This window comes from Aspergillus udagawae (genome assembly GCF_001078395.1).
Source record: "Aspergillus udagawae IFM 46973 DNA, scaffold_3, whole genome shotgun sequence".
Lineage (NCBI taxonomy): Eukaryota > Fungi > Ascomycota > Eurotiomycetes > Eurotiales > Aspergillaceae > Aspergillus > Aspergillus udagawae.
The window spans coordinates 1,811,775-1,823,609 of record NW_025091266.1 but is presented as its reverse complement, the minus strand read 5'-3'; the positions used below and the strand labels follow the sequence as shown (position 1 = coordinate 1,823,609).

General features: G+C 46.2%; 4 protein-coding genes across 4 annotated transcripts; all 4 read right to left on the bottom strand.

The window, feature by feature from the left end:
- Positions 1 to 1,399: 1,399 nt before the first annotated feature.
- On the bottom strand, positions 1,400 to 2,761 carry Aud_004490 (uncharacterized protein; the record flags this gene model as incomplete). Its single annotated transcript, XM_043289430.1, has 1 exon — positions 1,400 to 2,761. The coding sequence occupies one exon, from the start codon at positions 2,759 to 2,761 to the stop codon at positions 1,400 to 1,402; it is 1,362 nt and encodes a 453-aa protein (XP_043145365.1).
- A 5,599-nt stretch (positions 2,762 to 8,360) lies between these two features.
- Positions 8,361 to 8,744, bottom strand: Aud_004489 (uncharacterized protein; the record flags this gene model as incomplete). The annotated part of the gene is made up of 1 exon (XM_043289429.1): positions 8,361 to 8,744. The coding sequence occupies one exon, from the start codon at positions 8,742 to 8,744 to the stop codon at positions 8,361 to 8,363; it is 384 nt and encodes a 127-aa protein (XP_043145364.1).
- A 316-nt stretch (positions 8,745 to 9,060) lies between these two features.
- On the bottom strand, positions 9,061 to 9,351 carry Aud_004488 (uncharacterized protein; the record flags this gene model as incomplete). The annotated part of the gene is made up of 1 exon (XM_043289428.1): positions 9,061 to 9,351. One exon carries the CDS (start codon positions 9,349 to 9,351, stop codon positions 9,061 to 9,063), a length of 291 nt encoding a protein of 96 aa, XP_043145363.1.
- A 1,456-nt stretch (positions 9,352 to 10,807) lies between these two features.
- Positions 10,808 to 11,153, bottom strand: Aud_004487 (uncharacterized protein; the record flags this gene model as incomplete). The annotated part of the gene is made up of 2 exons (XM_043289427.1): positions 10,808 to 10,853; positions 10,912 to 11,153. The coding sequence occupies 2 exons, from the start codon at positions 11,151 to 11,153 to the stop codon at positions 10,808 to 10,810; spliced, it is 288 nt and encodes a 95-aa protein (XP_043145362.1).
- Positions 11,154 to 11,835: the final 682 nt, after the last annotated feature.

The following is an 11,835-nucleotide window of genomic DNA, read 5'->3' as shown; positions in this document are numbered from 1 at the left end:
GCTGCATCATTCAACGGGCATAGCAAGATTGTACAAATGCTTCAAGCAGTAAATCTACCTGCAAAGCGGACACCTTATGATTCCACTGTTAAAGATTAAAGATGTCTTGATACACAAAGTATACGTCTTAAACCCGCTTCAGTTATGCTTACCCTTGTGTAAACCTACCGCATAACTTTTTCGGTTACCTAGCTCTTCTAAGCTCTAGATGACAACAATATTTATCGTCTAATAGTACACAGTGAAGTTCCTTTTGTCATAGACTTTGGCACAAGATATGCTATCCAAAACCTAATCGATCAAAGGCGCTGGATAATAGGCACGTTCTAGTGATGAGGTTGAGCCTGCGAAAGTCCAGCCAAAAGAGGAGTCTCCAACCTTTCTCGCAACATCAAGATTGATGATGTAAACGGCCCATCGCTTGGGACTATGAAACCTTCTGTAAATTGTCAATGGTGTACTCTCTTTTCGCTTCTAGTTCCTCTGCATTCATTGTTTAGCGGCCCCAATTCTCCCCTGCAGGGCGGAAGGCTATCCCCAATTCCGTCTTCGAGAAATATCTGCCAGGTCATGGTAAGATCCAGGCGGAACTCGACCTCAGCTAGTTTATGTGATGGTTGGCAGATCAGATAGAAAGATGAAGGGAATCAATCCTTATTTGAGTCCTACGACTAGAAGGACTAAGGTGGAGAGGGTTGGAGGGCTAAAGGTGTCGATTGGGGAATATGAAGCCCCAGCAACCTTAGCCCTGAGCCCTTCCCCAGTGCCCTTGATTCCTAACCCAGCAAACTATGTACAGACTACCTATCGTGGAAGGTTATATCGGAGTTAAATGGCTGTGCTGAGCGCAGTCTCATCACAATTCTCTTGCATCTGCAAGACCTTTTGCATTTCCTAGCTGCTCGAGTAGCAGTGCGGTCTACCCTTTCAGTATTTGCATGTGTTTAGTGGTTCTGACTAGCCATAGTCTATTTAGGGGTTGATGAGCATATATACATTTTAGGGCTTTTGGACTTTTTCGGGTGGAGCAGTTAGGGAAGGCAGTTCCCAGTGCAATATCACGTCAACTGATAGTATGACCAGGTTCTCTTTAATTACTTCAAAATCTTTCTTTTACTAGGCAATGCTCATAGCTAGTCTGATGCTGATCGTACACTAAGCAGTAGTCTCCTCCACCACGGTCATATGGATTCCGCTGCCAGTAATCATTTTGTCATGGAAACTGTCTCATATTCTTTCTGGGGTGCATCAAACATTGCTAAGTAATCTCGTCCCCTTACACTGGTTGTGCTCTCGGCTCATAGAACAGGATGGATTGCTGCTGATATTGAATCAGTAAAGGAAAAAAAATTAATCATGAAGGAGATGCCTCACAGTTCTTTATAGATACTGAGGTTGTTCAAAGCTCGGATTCTTCATCGCTAGCTCTGTTATCATAAATGCGCCTTTTGGTATTCATAGCTGACTGAGAGTCCACAGTTCCCTGCTTGCGCTTCCCAGTTCTAGTGTCAAAAGAACGGACGTACTCCCAAAGATCGGCCATAGGTGACTGAGTATGCTCCGTCTCTGTAAATACAAGAACCAGGGGCAGACCGTTGATACGCTCTATAATATCCCTGGAGTTGATTCGACCACGAAAGGTAGCAAAATAGTGATTGTTCTCGAATTGACCAATGAAATTTCCCAGATGCTTATGGAGCTCTGGGTCCTTAAGCAGAAATTTGCAATACTGATGATTCTTGAAGAAGTAGAATACTGACAACTCTGTGTTACGGGATGCGTTCCAGGCGTCCAGAATTTCTTCGGCTCCTCGGCTGTGAGAGATATGTGTGAGTTGATTCAGCGGCGCGATGGAGGTCTCATCTTCAAAACCCTCTGCCATCGGTGCTTGCTTCACGGACACCTGAGTCGGATTAGGAATATCCAACGCCATATCGTTTCCTGTGCCAGAATCGCGTGCCGAATATCCATTTCTATCTGGTGTTCCCGAAGGTTGAGGATCGCATGCAACAGGTGACGAGACAATGTCACTTTCATTTTGACGAGGAGTTTGCGGGTTATTTCCTACCCTCCGCCATATAGGATGTGATTGAGAAGGTAATATTCCTCGACCAAAGAAGCTGAACATGATGTCTCGCAGCACAGCGAATGATGTTGGGTACTTTTTTGCAAGCTGTTCCGCACTATAGACCTGGAGAGCAAATAAAAACCGGCGGTCGTTGCAGTGTGCTTCCCTCTGTGGTAGTCCGCACCGCTTGTTTGCCATGAGATTCTCACTGTCGATAGAGAAAGGCGGAACGACAATCTCATATCCATCCCTTTTAGGGAGCTTTAGGAGATCGACAACTTTTTCCGGAGCTTCTTCCTCCCAGCGCGGAGGGTAGATATATAACTCCTGAGGACGACGGCCAGTTAAGTATGCTCGAGCATTAGGTTTTATGGTTGAGCTCACACAAAGCGAGCGAATCTGAGGCGAATCAAAACCCAATTGCTTTGCCAAGATGGCAAGTTGATGAGCTGACTCTGACGGGGTCGCTCTATACACATAGGCATCGTCAGTGCGTTTAGAGCCCGGGAGGCTGACATCGGTCAAGCTTTCTATGAAACGTATCGAGAACAGCCACAGCTGCACGTAGGCAGCGGTAGAGACATTTGCTTGAGACACGAGCGTCGAATGAGACTGGTCGTCAGGTATGGTCTCGAAGGCGTTCTCTGTAACCTGAACGGTCCATGCATTGCCAGTGCCGTTGAAACATCGCATGAGAGCATCCCGCAAGTCTCTACAACCACGCTGAACGAGTCTTTTCAAGGACTTAGCGCAAGGGTGTAAGATCAGTGTATCCTGGACTAGTGAATGCAGACTGAGTATTCGGCCCTTCCTGTCTAGAAGGCTGCTTAGCAATGTGGCTCGGCGGCTCTCATCTGCCACCAAAGGGAAGAGTTCACCTGCATTCATTAACAGGGTGATAAAGTTTGCATCTTCTCTCATCTGGGGCATCCGATTCTCTAACAGACGCACAGAAGTGACATCAACATGCCCAGGTTCATTCAGGAATAAAGGCGACCAAGTATTATAGACGATATCCAGATAGTGGCATATTTCCTGCAACGGCGATTAGATATCTTATCACTTTCCCTGCGGTGGAAAGTTCTTACTGTCGGAGAAGCACACTCCACTAAGTGCTTCAGAAAGTTGAAGGGGATATCAGCCCAAAGCCCTGGATAAGGGATTAATCGTCTTAGGCCGAGTGCGATGTGTGGGTATCTCTTCTCTAGCCTCCTCAGGTCTTCCATTGCGCGACTGGGCATCTTGGATTCCCAAAATGCAATTTCTCTTTCATCACAGTGAGATAGCCTGCTGTGCTGAAGGTTGCGAAGGATATCCCCTGCACTGAAATTATTATCCTTGAGCGCACAGAGACGGCGTTTGAGAGGTTCAGAGAGGCCTCCTTCAGTTAGCTTGCCCCTGCAGGACTATTAATCCCATACATACTGTCATTATAAAGATATACCGTCCACCAACGGTCGCCAGGGTATAAAACGTCCTTTGCAGCCTCTATACGGTGCTTTCCGTACAAGCACTGAAGCTGGTAACCATGTGGCAACAGCAGTAGAGGTGGCTCAACTGCTCCTTTCAGTTCTGCTTCAGTGATCCTTGATTGGAGCATGGCTTGCTCCAGAACCTCGTCGCTTATGACAGCTGAGATAAAGTTGCTGGGTTCTAGCCGTGCGCACTGCTTTAATCGGAAGGTTCTTTTCAATAAATCAACATTTTTATTGTCAAAAACCCTTCCCCCGAAGAGCATTAGAGGGAATGACAAGTGTTCAAAGCTGACTTTAACACAACCACGAAAGAACTGTGCTAGTTCTTTCACGCTTTCATCTTGGTTAATATCCATGGCTGTTCTTTTGGATACCCGGGTTTTGGAGGGGTGTGTTAGGGTTAAAATAGCCTTCCCTGTTAGGCTGGTCATCGTTCTTTACTGTTTCAAGTCATTACCTAACAAACTTCCTCTTTCTCCTTAGCCCTCCTTAGTAGATTTCCCTCCGCACCGGTCTGCCCTCCGTACTGGTCTGCCCCCCATGCCAGACTTCCCTCTGTACTGGTCTTCCCTCCGTGCTGGTCTGCCCCCCATACTAGTCTTCCCTCCTTACTCGTCTGCCCTCTGTACTGGTCTGCCCCCCATACTAGTCTTCCCTCTATACTGGTCTTCCCTCCTTACTGGTCTTCCCCCCGCACCGGTCTGCCCTCCGTACTGGTCTTCCCTCCGTGCTGGTCTGCCCCCCATACTAGTCTTTCCTCCTTACTCGTCTGCCCCCCGTACTGGTCTGCCCCCCATACTAGTCTTCCCTCCTTACTCGTCTGCCCCCCGTACTGGTCTGCCCTCCGTACTAATCTTCAGGTAATCAGTTCGCTAAGTAGTTCGGGTTTGTTTTACTCGACTATGATGGGCAGAACGGGATTGATGGAACAGACTTTACTGCTTACTCTCTGCAACTGCTCTCATTTAATACTTTAATAGCCCGACATTATTACGTTATTCGACTACAGAAGAGAAAATGAGGGAAAAAGATGGGCTTGGTTATTCAACTCCTCTATCTCTGCACCGGAATAATATTCAGGCAAATGGGCTCCACTGACGTATTCTTTTTAGTCTGATAGCTCTCCAATGAGTTGGTGACCAAGAAGAATCATGACTCAGAGGACAAGCAGCAGAGGAGCGGGAACACAATGGCTCCTCAGTTGCTTTCCTCGCATTTGGACGCATGCAAACGGTGACCATCATTATAATCCTGGATTGAGCCAGAGTCTGTGACAAGTGAATACACGTGTGTTGTGACAGTCCATAGTTCCATTCCGAGCAGTGTAGCTTTCAAGAAACTTAGCGCATGATGAGTTACTCTTCTGCCTTGGAAGAAACTCATCGAGTTCTAGGGTGACTGAAAGATCAAATTGCTCTTGGCCCTGCAGCGGCCGTCTAAGCTGAAAACTGAGCGGCCGGTAGTAGGTTGAAATGTTTTTGGCCAGATTTGTAGAATCAATGACGGTTGAAGAAGGTCTTCCCGTACAGTTAGGGCTATCCCACACCCTCACCTCTATTGGTTCAAAGAGAGCCTAACCCCTTAGTAATCTGCTTACCAAAGATGGCTACCTACTTACCTGACAGCTCATTTGAGAGATGAAGGTAATGAAGAAAATCCCAAATAGTGCTTTATTACCTGGCTGCCGCATGTCTCTTGAGTGCCGCTATCAACCAAGGCTGAAGTGAATATTAAGAACCGTCTATCATATACCGGCTAACATGAAGAGAGGGGGTCTAGTGTCCAGAATATAGCATTTAACTTCCTGTTAGAACTTCAATACAGTGAAATACAACCTGGTAATAGAGTGGCGCTGTTTTGATACGTCAAAAATTAAGCGGATATATATGAGCAGGGCACCACAAGCTGAATGTTGATGAAATATACCATACGAACACCGGAGACTATAGTGTATGAAACAGTAATTCATGTTCTATCGAATGGGTAACAGGTTCCTGAGGATGCCAAGCCCTGTCATAAACAACTGCAACAGCTAGTAATTAATACAACTCATTCCCTACCAGCAAAATCCTATATGAAGGCCACATTTTGGGCATACTAATCATCTAAACAAACTCACAATATTTCCTAACAGGGTTTTGAACCGGAAATGATATGCCTGCTGAAAGCTTTGAATTATGTACTTAAACTGAACATTCTTGCAGCAGAAAAGGTATGTTCCATATTTCTAATGCAAATAAGAGACTGACAAAAGCGGAAGCCTACAATCAAATGTGATGCTTACAGCGTTGGTTTCAACAAGGACCACCTTATGGTGGTTACTGAATTCTTGCAAGGGCATGGCTTCGAACATATGTACGCCCAGGGATGTCATAATGTCGCCACGCTATATACAACAGCAGTCTATCTCTGCAATCCTGTAGGTATCCCACCACGACAAGGTCAGAATCCTAAACTAATGCCCCACCTGAACCCTGAACCACAAATTGTTCATACAGATGAAATAATAAGATACTTGGCGCATGGCCTGGCAGACTGCTCAAGTCAAAGGACTGGTATAACAATAACTGTGTCACGATTTTCCATCCATATCACACATCCGTTGGAGGGCCAGCATTTGAGATGTAGCAAAAATAACCCGCCATTAAGGGACCATATTCTGTAGTAGAGGAGGGGGTGTGATTATTGTGGCTGCACTATTTGGTAGGACAAAACGAAGCTCAGGAGCAATCTCTCATTGCCGCGTATGAAAGATCTTCAAAAGGTCCTCATGAGCTTGATGTAGCCTTTGGTCTAGTTTGATGACCTTTAGACTGTGACTCGTAAACGTGTCCCGTAATGTAGATATACTGTTAGAATTTGCAGCATGCCCAGCGCCAGGGCAAGAGCTATCTAGATAGTACCTAAGCTATCCTACAAGCAAATGACTTCGACGCATAGTCCACCATACGACTCCTCCATCAACTCTTTCTCTTCGAGATTATTTCGGCTTTCTGGGCAAAGTGTGCATAGTTCGCCTACATCATCAACCAGCAGAGCTGGAACCTTATCCTTGCTTTCATATAACTTCACCCAATGTTTCAAAACAGCCCAAGGTCCCATCTTGATTGTAGATGTCCTCATCTAAAATAGTCAGAATTTGCCTACACGTTCGCGCTAACAGTTAACTTACCCATATCATGGAAAATTCGAGTAGATTTGGCGCCTTTGCGACCTTTCACTGTTTGCAGACATGACAGATGCGAGCCCACCACAGAACAGCGCCTAAAGAAAGGGTCTGAGAATGCTCCTCCGCTATCAGCTTTTAGCAACTGCAATTTTGCGTCGATATCAATGGTCGAACCTTAGCTCTGCTTTAAGGGTAGACCCGTTATTGCCATAGCAAGAGTTTAGATCTAGCTTCGAGAGTTGGGTGGAAGAGTTCCTTCGGTGGCATTCCGCGACAAGGTAGCGTGAATCCTTAAGGGTGGTATCATCACACGACTTCGAGAAGTCTCTCGCGATGGCTAGGCCAGCAGCCATCATGACAATGACGAATGCTTTCATGGTTATAGTGTATAAAAAAGCAGACAATAATAATATAAGTGAGCAGCCACTGATCCTCTTCAATCAAGCCCCAAAAACACAATAGAAGGTGTTGTAGCACGTAGAGAAGCTCTAGATTTTGGGGGTCCTTGTCCACCGTAGCAATGGGGGGCGGGCAGGTTACTTAGAGAAGACCAATTCATGTTTGTCATGAATAAAGTACGTTGTACGGCATACATCGTCAATAGTAGTCCTATTTTTTTTACATTCACTTACTTACTGTCGTAATGTACCACAATGAAGCCTGTCCGTTCATTCTGTTTTATAACATTTACTAGAGTTACTTCACTAGGGCTTCTTGGTAATCTGCATTATTACATGTTCCAAGTAAGTTAAAAGGAACAATCCCCTGCACCCCCCAAAAGAGAATTAAATTAGTAATACCGTAATATAACCCAACCTGTGACTAATATGCTGTTCTATAGACGCGCCAGATTGATAGCCCAAGAAATCTTACCAGGTGCCCAGTGGTAATACTGACAATAGGCGAAGCGGGCAGTCTGTCTAGTAGACCAGTAATTTACGGCTAGCAATCAGGGAACTGTTTAGTTATGGCGGACGGCTTCTCGTGGCATTGAATCTATGCTTGCCACCATGCCATCACACACGCTATCAAGTTGGACAAACTGCTCTCAGTGGAAAAAAAGAGGCGGAAAATTGAAAGATCTAGTTGTTGCATCACTGGGATCCAAAGCATCCATCACAAGAACGGTCTCTGCTAATAGAGACTTGGTCCTGTACAGTCTAATATGCAAAGCCCACGCAAGCGTCATCCAAAAGCAATAGGTGACAATGATATCTCTGAGAGACTTAGTATGGCCTACAAGCGATTGTATCACAAACTCCGCTCGAAATTCCTGCGCTCCAGAAGGCCAGTAGTTGAACTCACAATTCAATGCTACGACCGGCGTCCGACCAACATTGCCATGTTTGTAACTTCGTGGGATGTATCTTGACGATAGTTGCAAGCTAAAGGTATTCCTAGACATTGTGAGGAGTGACACTGAGCAAACAAAAAGCTAATCGCACCCTGGCAGAAGATCTACAGAAAATTTGCTATGCCCAGGGGTCAATGAGACTGCTTGTTTAATGCAAGCATAGGAAATTCTTATGCTACAGTAAACCCTTGGACATTAGGTCTCAGTCTAGGTCAGCATAGAGAAAAGGACCATCAAATTATTTCCATCCGTTCTCGACCGTATCCCATATGACATGACATGATGTAAGACTCTTCATATCATCTCCTCTTCTGATCCCACGCGGCCCTTGATACCCCAAAGACTCAAGTAACGCTGTTCGGCCTCCTGAAGGCGAGTGTTGACTTTCACTAGAGCGTCTTCCATCTTGTAGAATAAGTGGTACATTTGTTCCTGGAGCTGAAGCAGTGCGCGTTTTGACTCCGCATGCCATGCTAACTCGGCCTTCAGGTAACTGACTTCATAAGCCAAGTCCTCAATCTGCTTCTTCATACTCCTCGGAGGTTGTGTCTTTTTCATTTGGAGGCGCGAGGGGAGTCGTTCAATATTGGAAGATGTACCACCGTGGAGAAGAATCTCATGATCCTGAGGTGTAATCTCCTCGGCGATTGAGTAGAGAGAATGGCGTTGATGATCCATGACTTCAGCAGAGAAGAGAACTTAGGCCAAGCAAATCCGCCGGGCTTATGATTAGCTTGAGCTTGGGTATGGAACGGACGACTTCCCGATTTAAAGTCGCAAGCAGGTCACGTACGTTACCTGACCAAAATTACACTACTAGGCAAATGACGTAGTTAGTGTTGATTTACATCTGAATCTTACGAGGTGAAAGAAGATCTTTGAGTGCCAGGGTTTGGCCACGGCATATCAGTTATGCATTATTGCTCTCGGAACATGTATCAAATTGCTAAGAACACTAAACCCAAAAGTCACACGGTGATAGAACAACCTCATATTAAGGCCCATCCTCTTCGTACCAGGTTCCTGCATGTGTGGTGGTTTCTTGAGAATTCTGAGGATTCTGAGGATTTCGAAGCAGTGTCTCAACGGCGTAATCGGTCTGTATTGCTGTAGAAGCCTCAATCAGATTTGCTGTGGGCCCAACTACAGTTGACGATCTGTCACTGCTGGAGGAAGAAGAATGGGTGTCATGGAACGCCCGCAAAGCTGTTCGTAGCGCCTTGATCGTTTCTTCGTGAAACCGGTTTGCCGCTTTCAGCTGCCCGACCTGCTCCTGTAGTCTCATGTTCTCAAGGACTATCTTATCAGTGTCAGGCTGCCTATAAGGGGAATCTTTGGCCGGGAGACTGGCGTCAGTCATCGACCTGACAAGCGTATCATTAGCAGAGAAGAGAGCTATCAAGCGGTACTCCAAATCCTGCGACTTCTTCCTTTCTGAAGCCAATTCTTGTCAAAGGAGGTCAGAATCGTCCGCATAACGTCGGATGGAAATTTCCAATTGATTCTTGGCCCACTGTAAGGTGGAAAGTCGTTCTTCCAACTGTACACAGCGATGGTGCTCCTGGCGGAGTCTGGTGCTTTCCTCATGAAGACGACATTCTAGCTGCCACTGATAATTCCTTGACACTTGCTCAGATGCTAGAAAGTCCCTAGAAAGCTTTAAGACGTCGTTTTTCCCGGCGAGCTGAGCTGGGGGATTCTAATATCACCAATCAGGAGAGAGTCTGTGGACGACATTTAGGTATCATACCGCTGGAAAGTTGGCTTGCGGAGGCAAGAGCTCCGCCGACGAATATGCTCCATTACTATCCATAATAGTGAGATGGACTCCTCTCGATAGGGAAGGGCTGTGGTCCTCAGAAAAGCGTGGGTTTGAGGACGGTCCAATGTCTCTTCTTTTTATAACAGGGAAGCCTCGGCTGCTGGTCATATTTCCATAACACATTGTTGCATTTACAATACACTCTTTACATTAAGTGTCAAGGATCGTCGGCAATCCGACAGGGGAATGAGAGAGGCCCAATGCGCATGCCGCGTACAGGGCACCCCAACTGTAGAATGATCTCGAATTCTGACAGTGAATTTTATTCTGAAATACACGATATGAATTGCATAATAAATTACAGAGCTTTGCTGTATTCAGAGCCATCCATTTACACAAACCCGAATTCGCCACTCTATCAAAGTACCGCACGTCGTTCGTTCGGCTTGATGGGAAACGCGCGCTCTGGGTAAATACTGAATCAAACCGAACCAGTATGGAAATGTGTATTATTTTGTTTCTCTGTCAATTGTGGCCTACTCTCCTTCCTCAGGAGAAGTAAACAGTGAACCCCTTTCCGCAGTCAAGTGTTCTGACCTGGATCCTCTTGTATGAGCCCCTTCTTCTCTAACCTGTGTTGATGCCTCGCGGGAAGACACAGGCCAGCTGCTACCCGGCCTCCTAGCTAGACGAGCAAGAAGAGGTCCAAACCGCCGCGTTATAAAGTCAACCGTTTTAACTATCTTGCTAATCCGCTGGCTCTCTTTATTAACCGTATCTGAGAGATTATCAATACGGTGATCGACACGGCTGGGGAGATCGGAAAGGCTGTTCACTAAGTCAGCTAGACTGTCGGCCCTCCTTTCCAGATTATTGAGCCTCCTTTCCATGTTCCCCAACTCGTCCTTCATTTCAGCTGCCAGCCGCAAGATCAAAACACTGTTTGTCACATATCAGTGGGCTGGACGACAGTAGGTAATTAGATGGTAGGCACTGACTCTGTGGCCTTGTTTGAGCGCGCAGTCCTGGAATTCCAAGAGTCAGTCATACGGTGTCTTGTGCTTCATAGTGCCCCGTACTAACCTGTCCTCCTTGGAGCTGGATACTTCACCTGGCGGATGTCCGGGAGAGCTCTGGTGGGATACGGATACAGCGTCAACCTGACCGGTGGCTGGCCTAGACACCAGTGTATCTAGAGTTATAGCAGAATGGCTCTGGGACTCCAACGGTTCCCGAGGGTCAAGTTGAGAGTAATCCAGCAACTCATCACCTGGGCCTGGTTCAGAAGCGCTGTAGTAAAGAGGAAATTGCGGGTATTCAAACATTATGGAAAGCGAATAGCAATGTGAGTTCTGAAGAATCATCAAGTGTCCTACAATATCTCCCCTTATAAGACCGGCTCTGGCAGTGTCCATTCTGTCCGCCAGAGAACGTCTAGATATTGATGCCGTGCCTTTGATCGGCTAAAACCTGATTTGATTGGGCTAGGTGATTAGCGTCCTGCGCCGCTCCAGCATGGCCAATCAATGACAAGGATGTGCATGTTATCAGTCTTAACACAATCTCAAGTGTGTCTCAGGATGCGCAACAGACTATGTTTTCGCGGTAGCTACATAAATTACCTTCCCACTAAGTTCATACACATTTCTAAAGCTTTGCGTATTTCAATGATAGTTTGTGTTCTTTCCTTATAGGTCCTTATCTTTGCTTTTATATGGGGTGAAAATCACCTTCTGCCTCACCCTTGTCACACTTTGAGTGCCAGGCGTCCTTGGCCTTTGATAATTATCTCTCATTGGCATGAACCGCTGTGGGAGGCTCTTAATACTTAGTCTTATAGTTAAGGATTCTGGACCGATGTCATGCGGCCAGCCCTTTGGCCCCACATTTAAATAGGAGGCTGGTCAAAAACAAAGGAGTAAGATGGGAGACAGGTGGGATCAGCATACACCCTTAACAATACACGGTTCTACACGCCATCTGGGGTGACGATGGATTAATTACAGG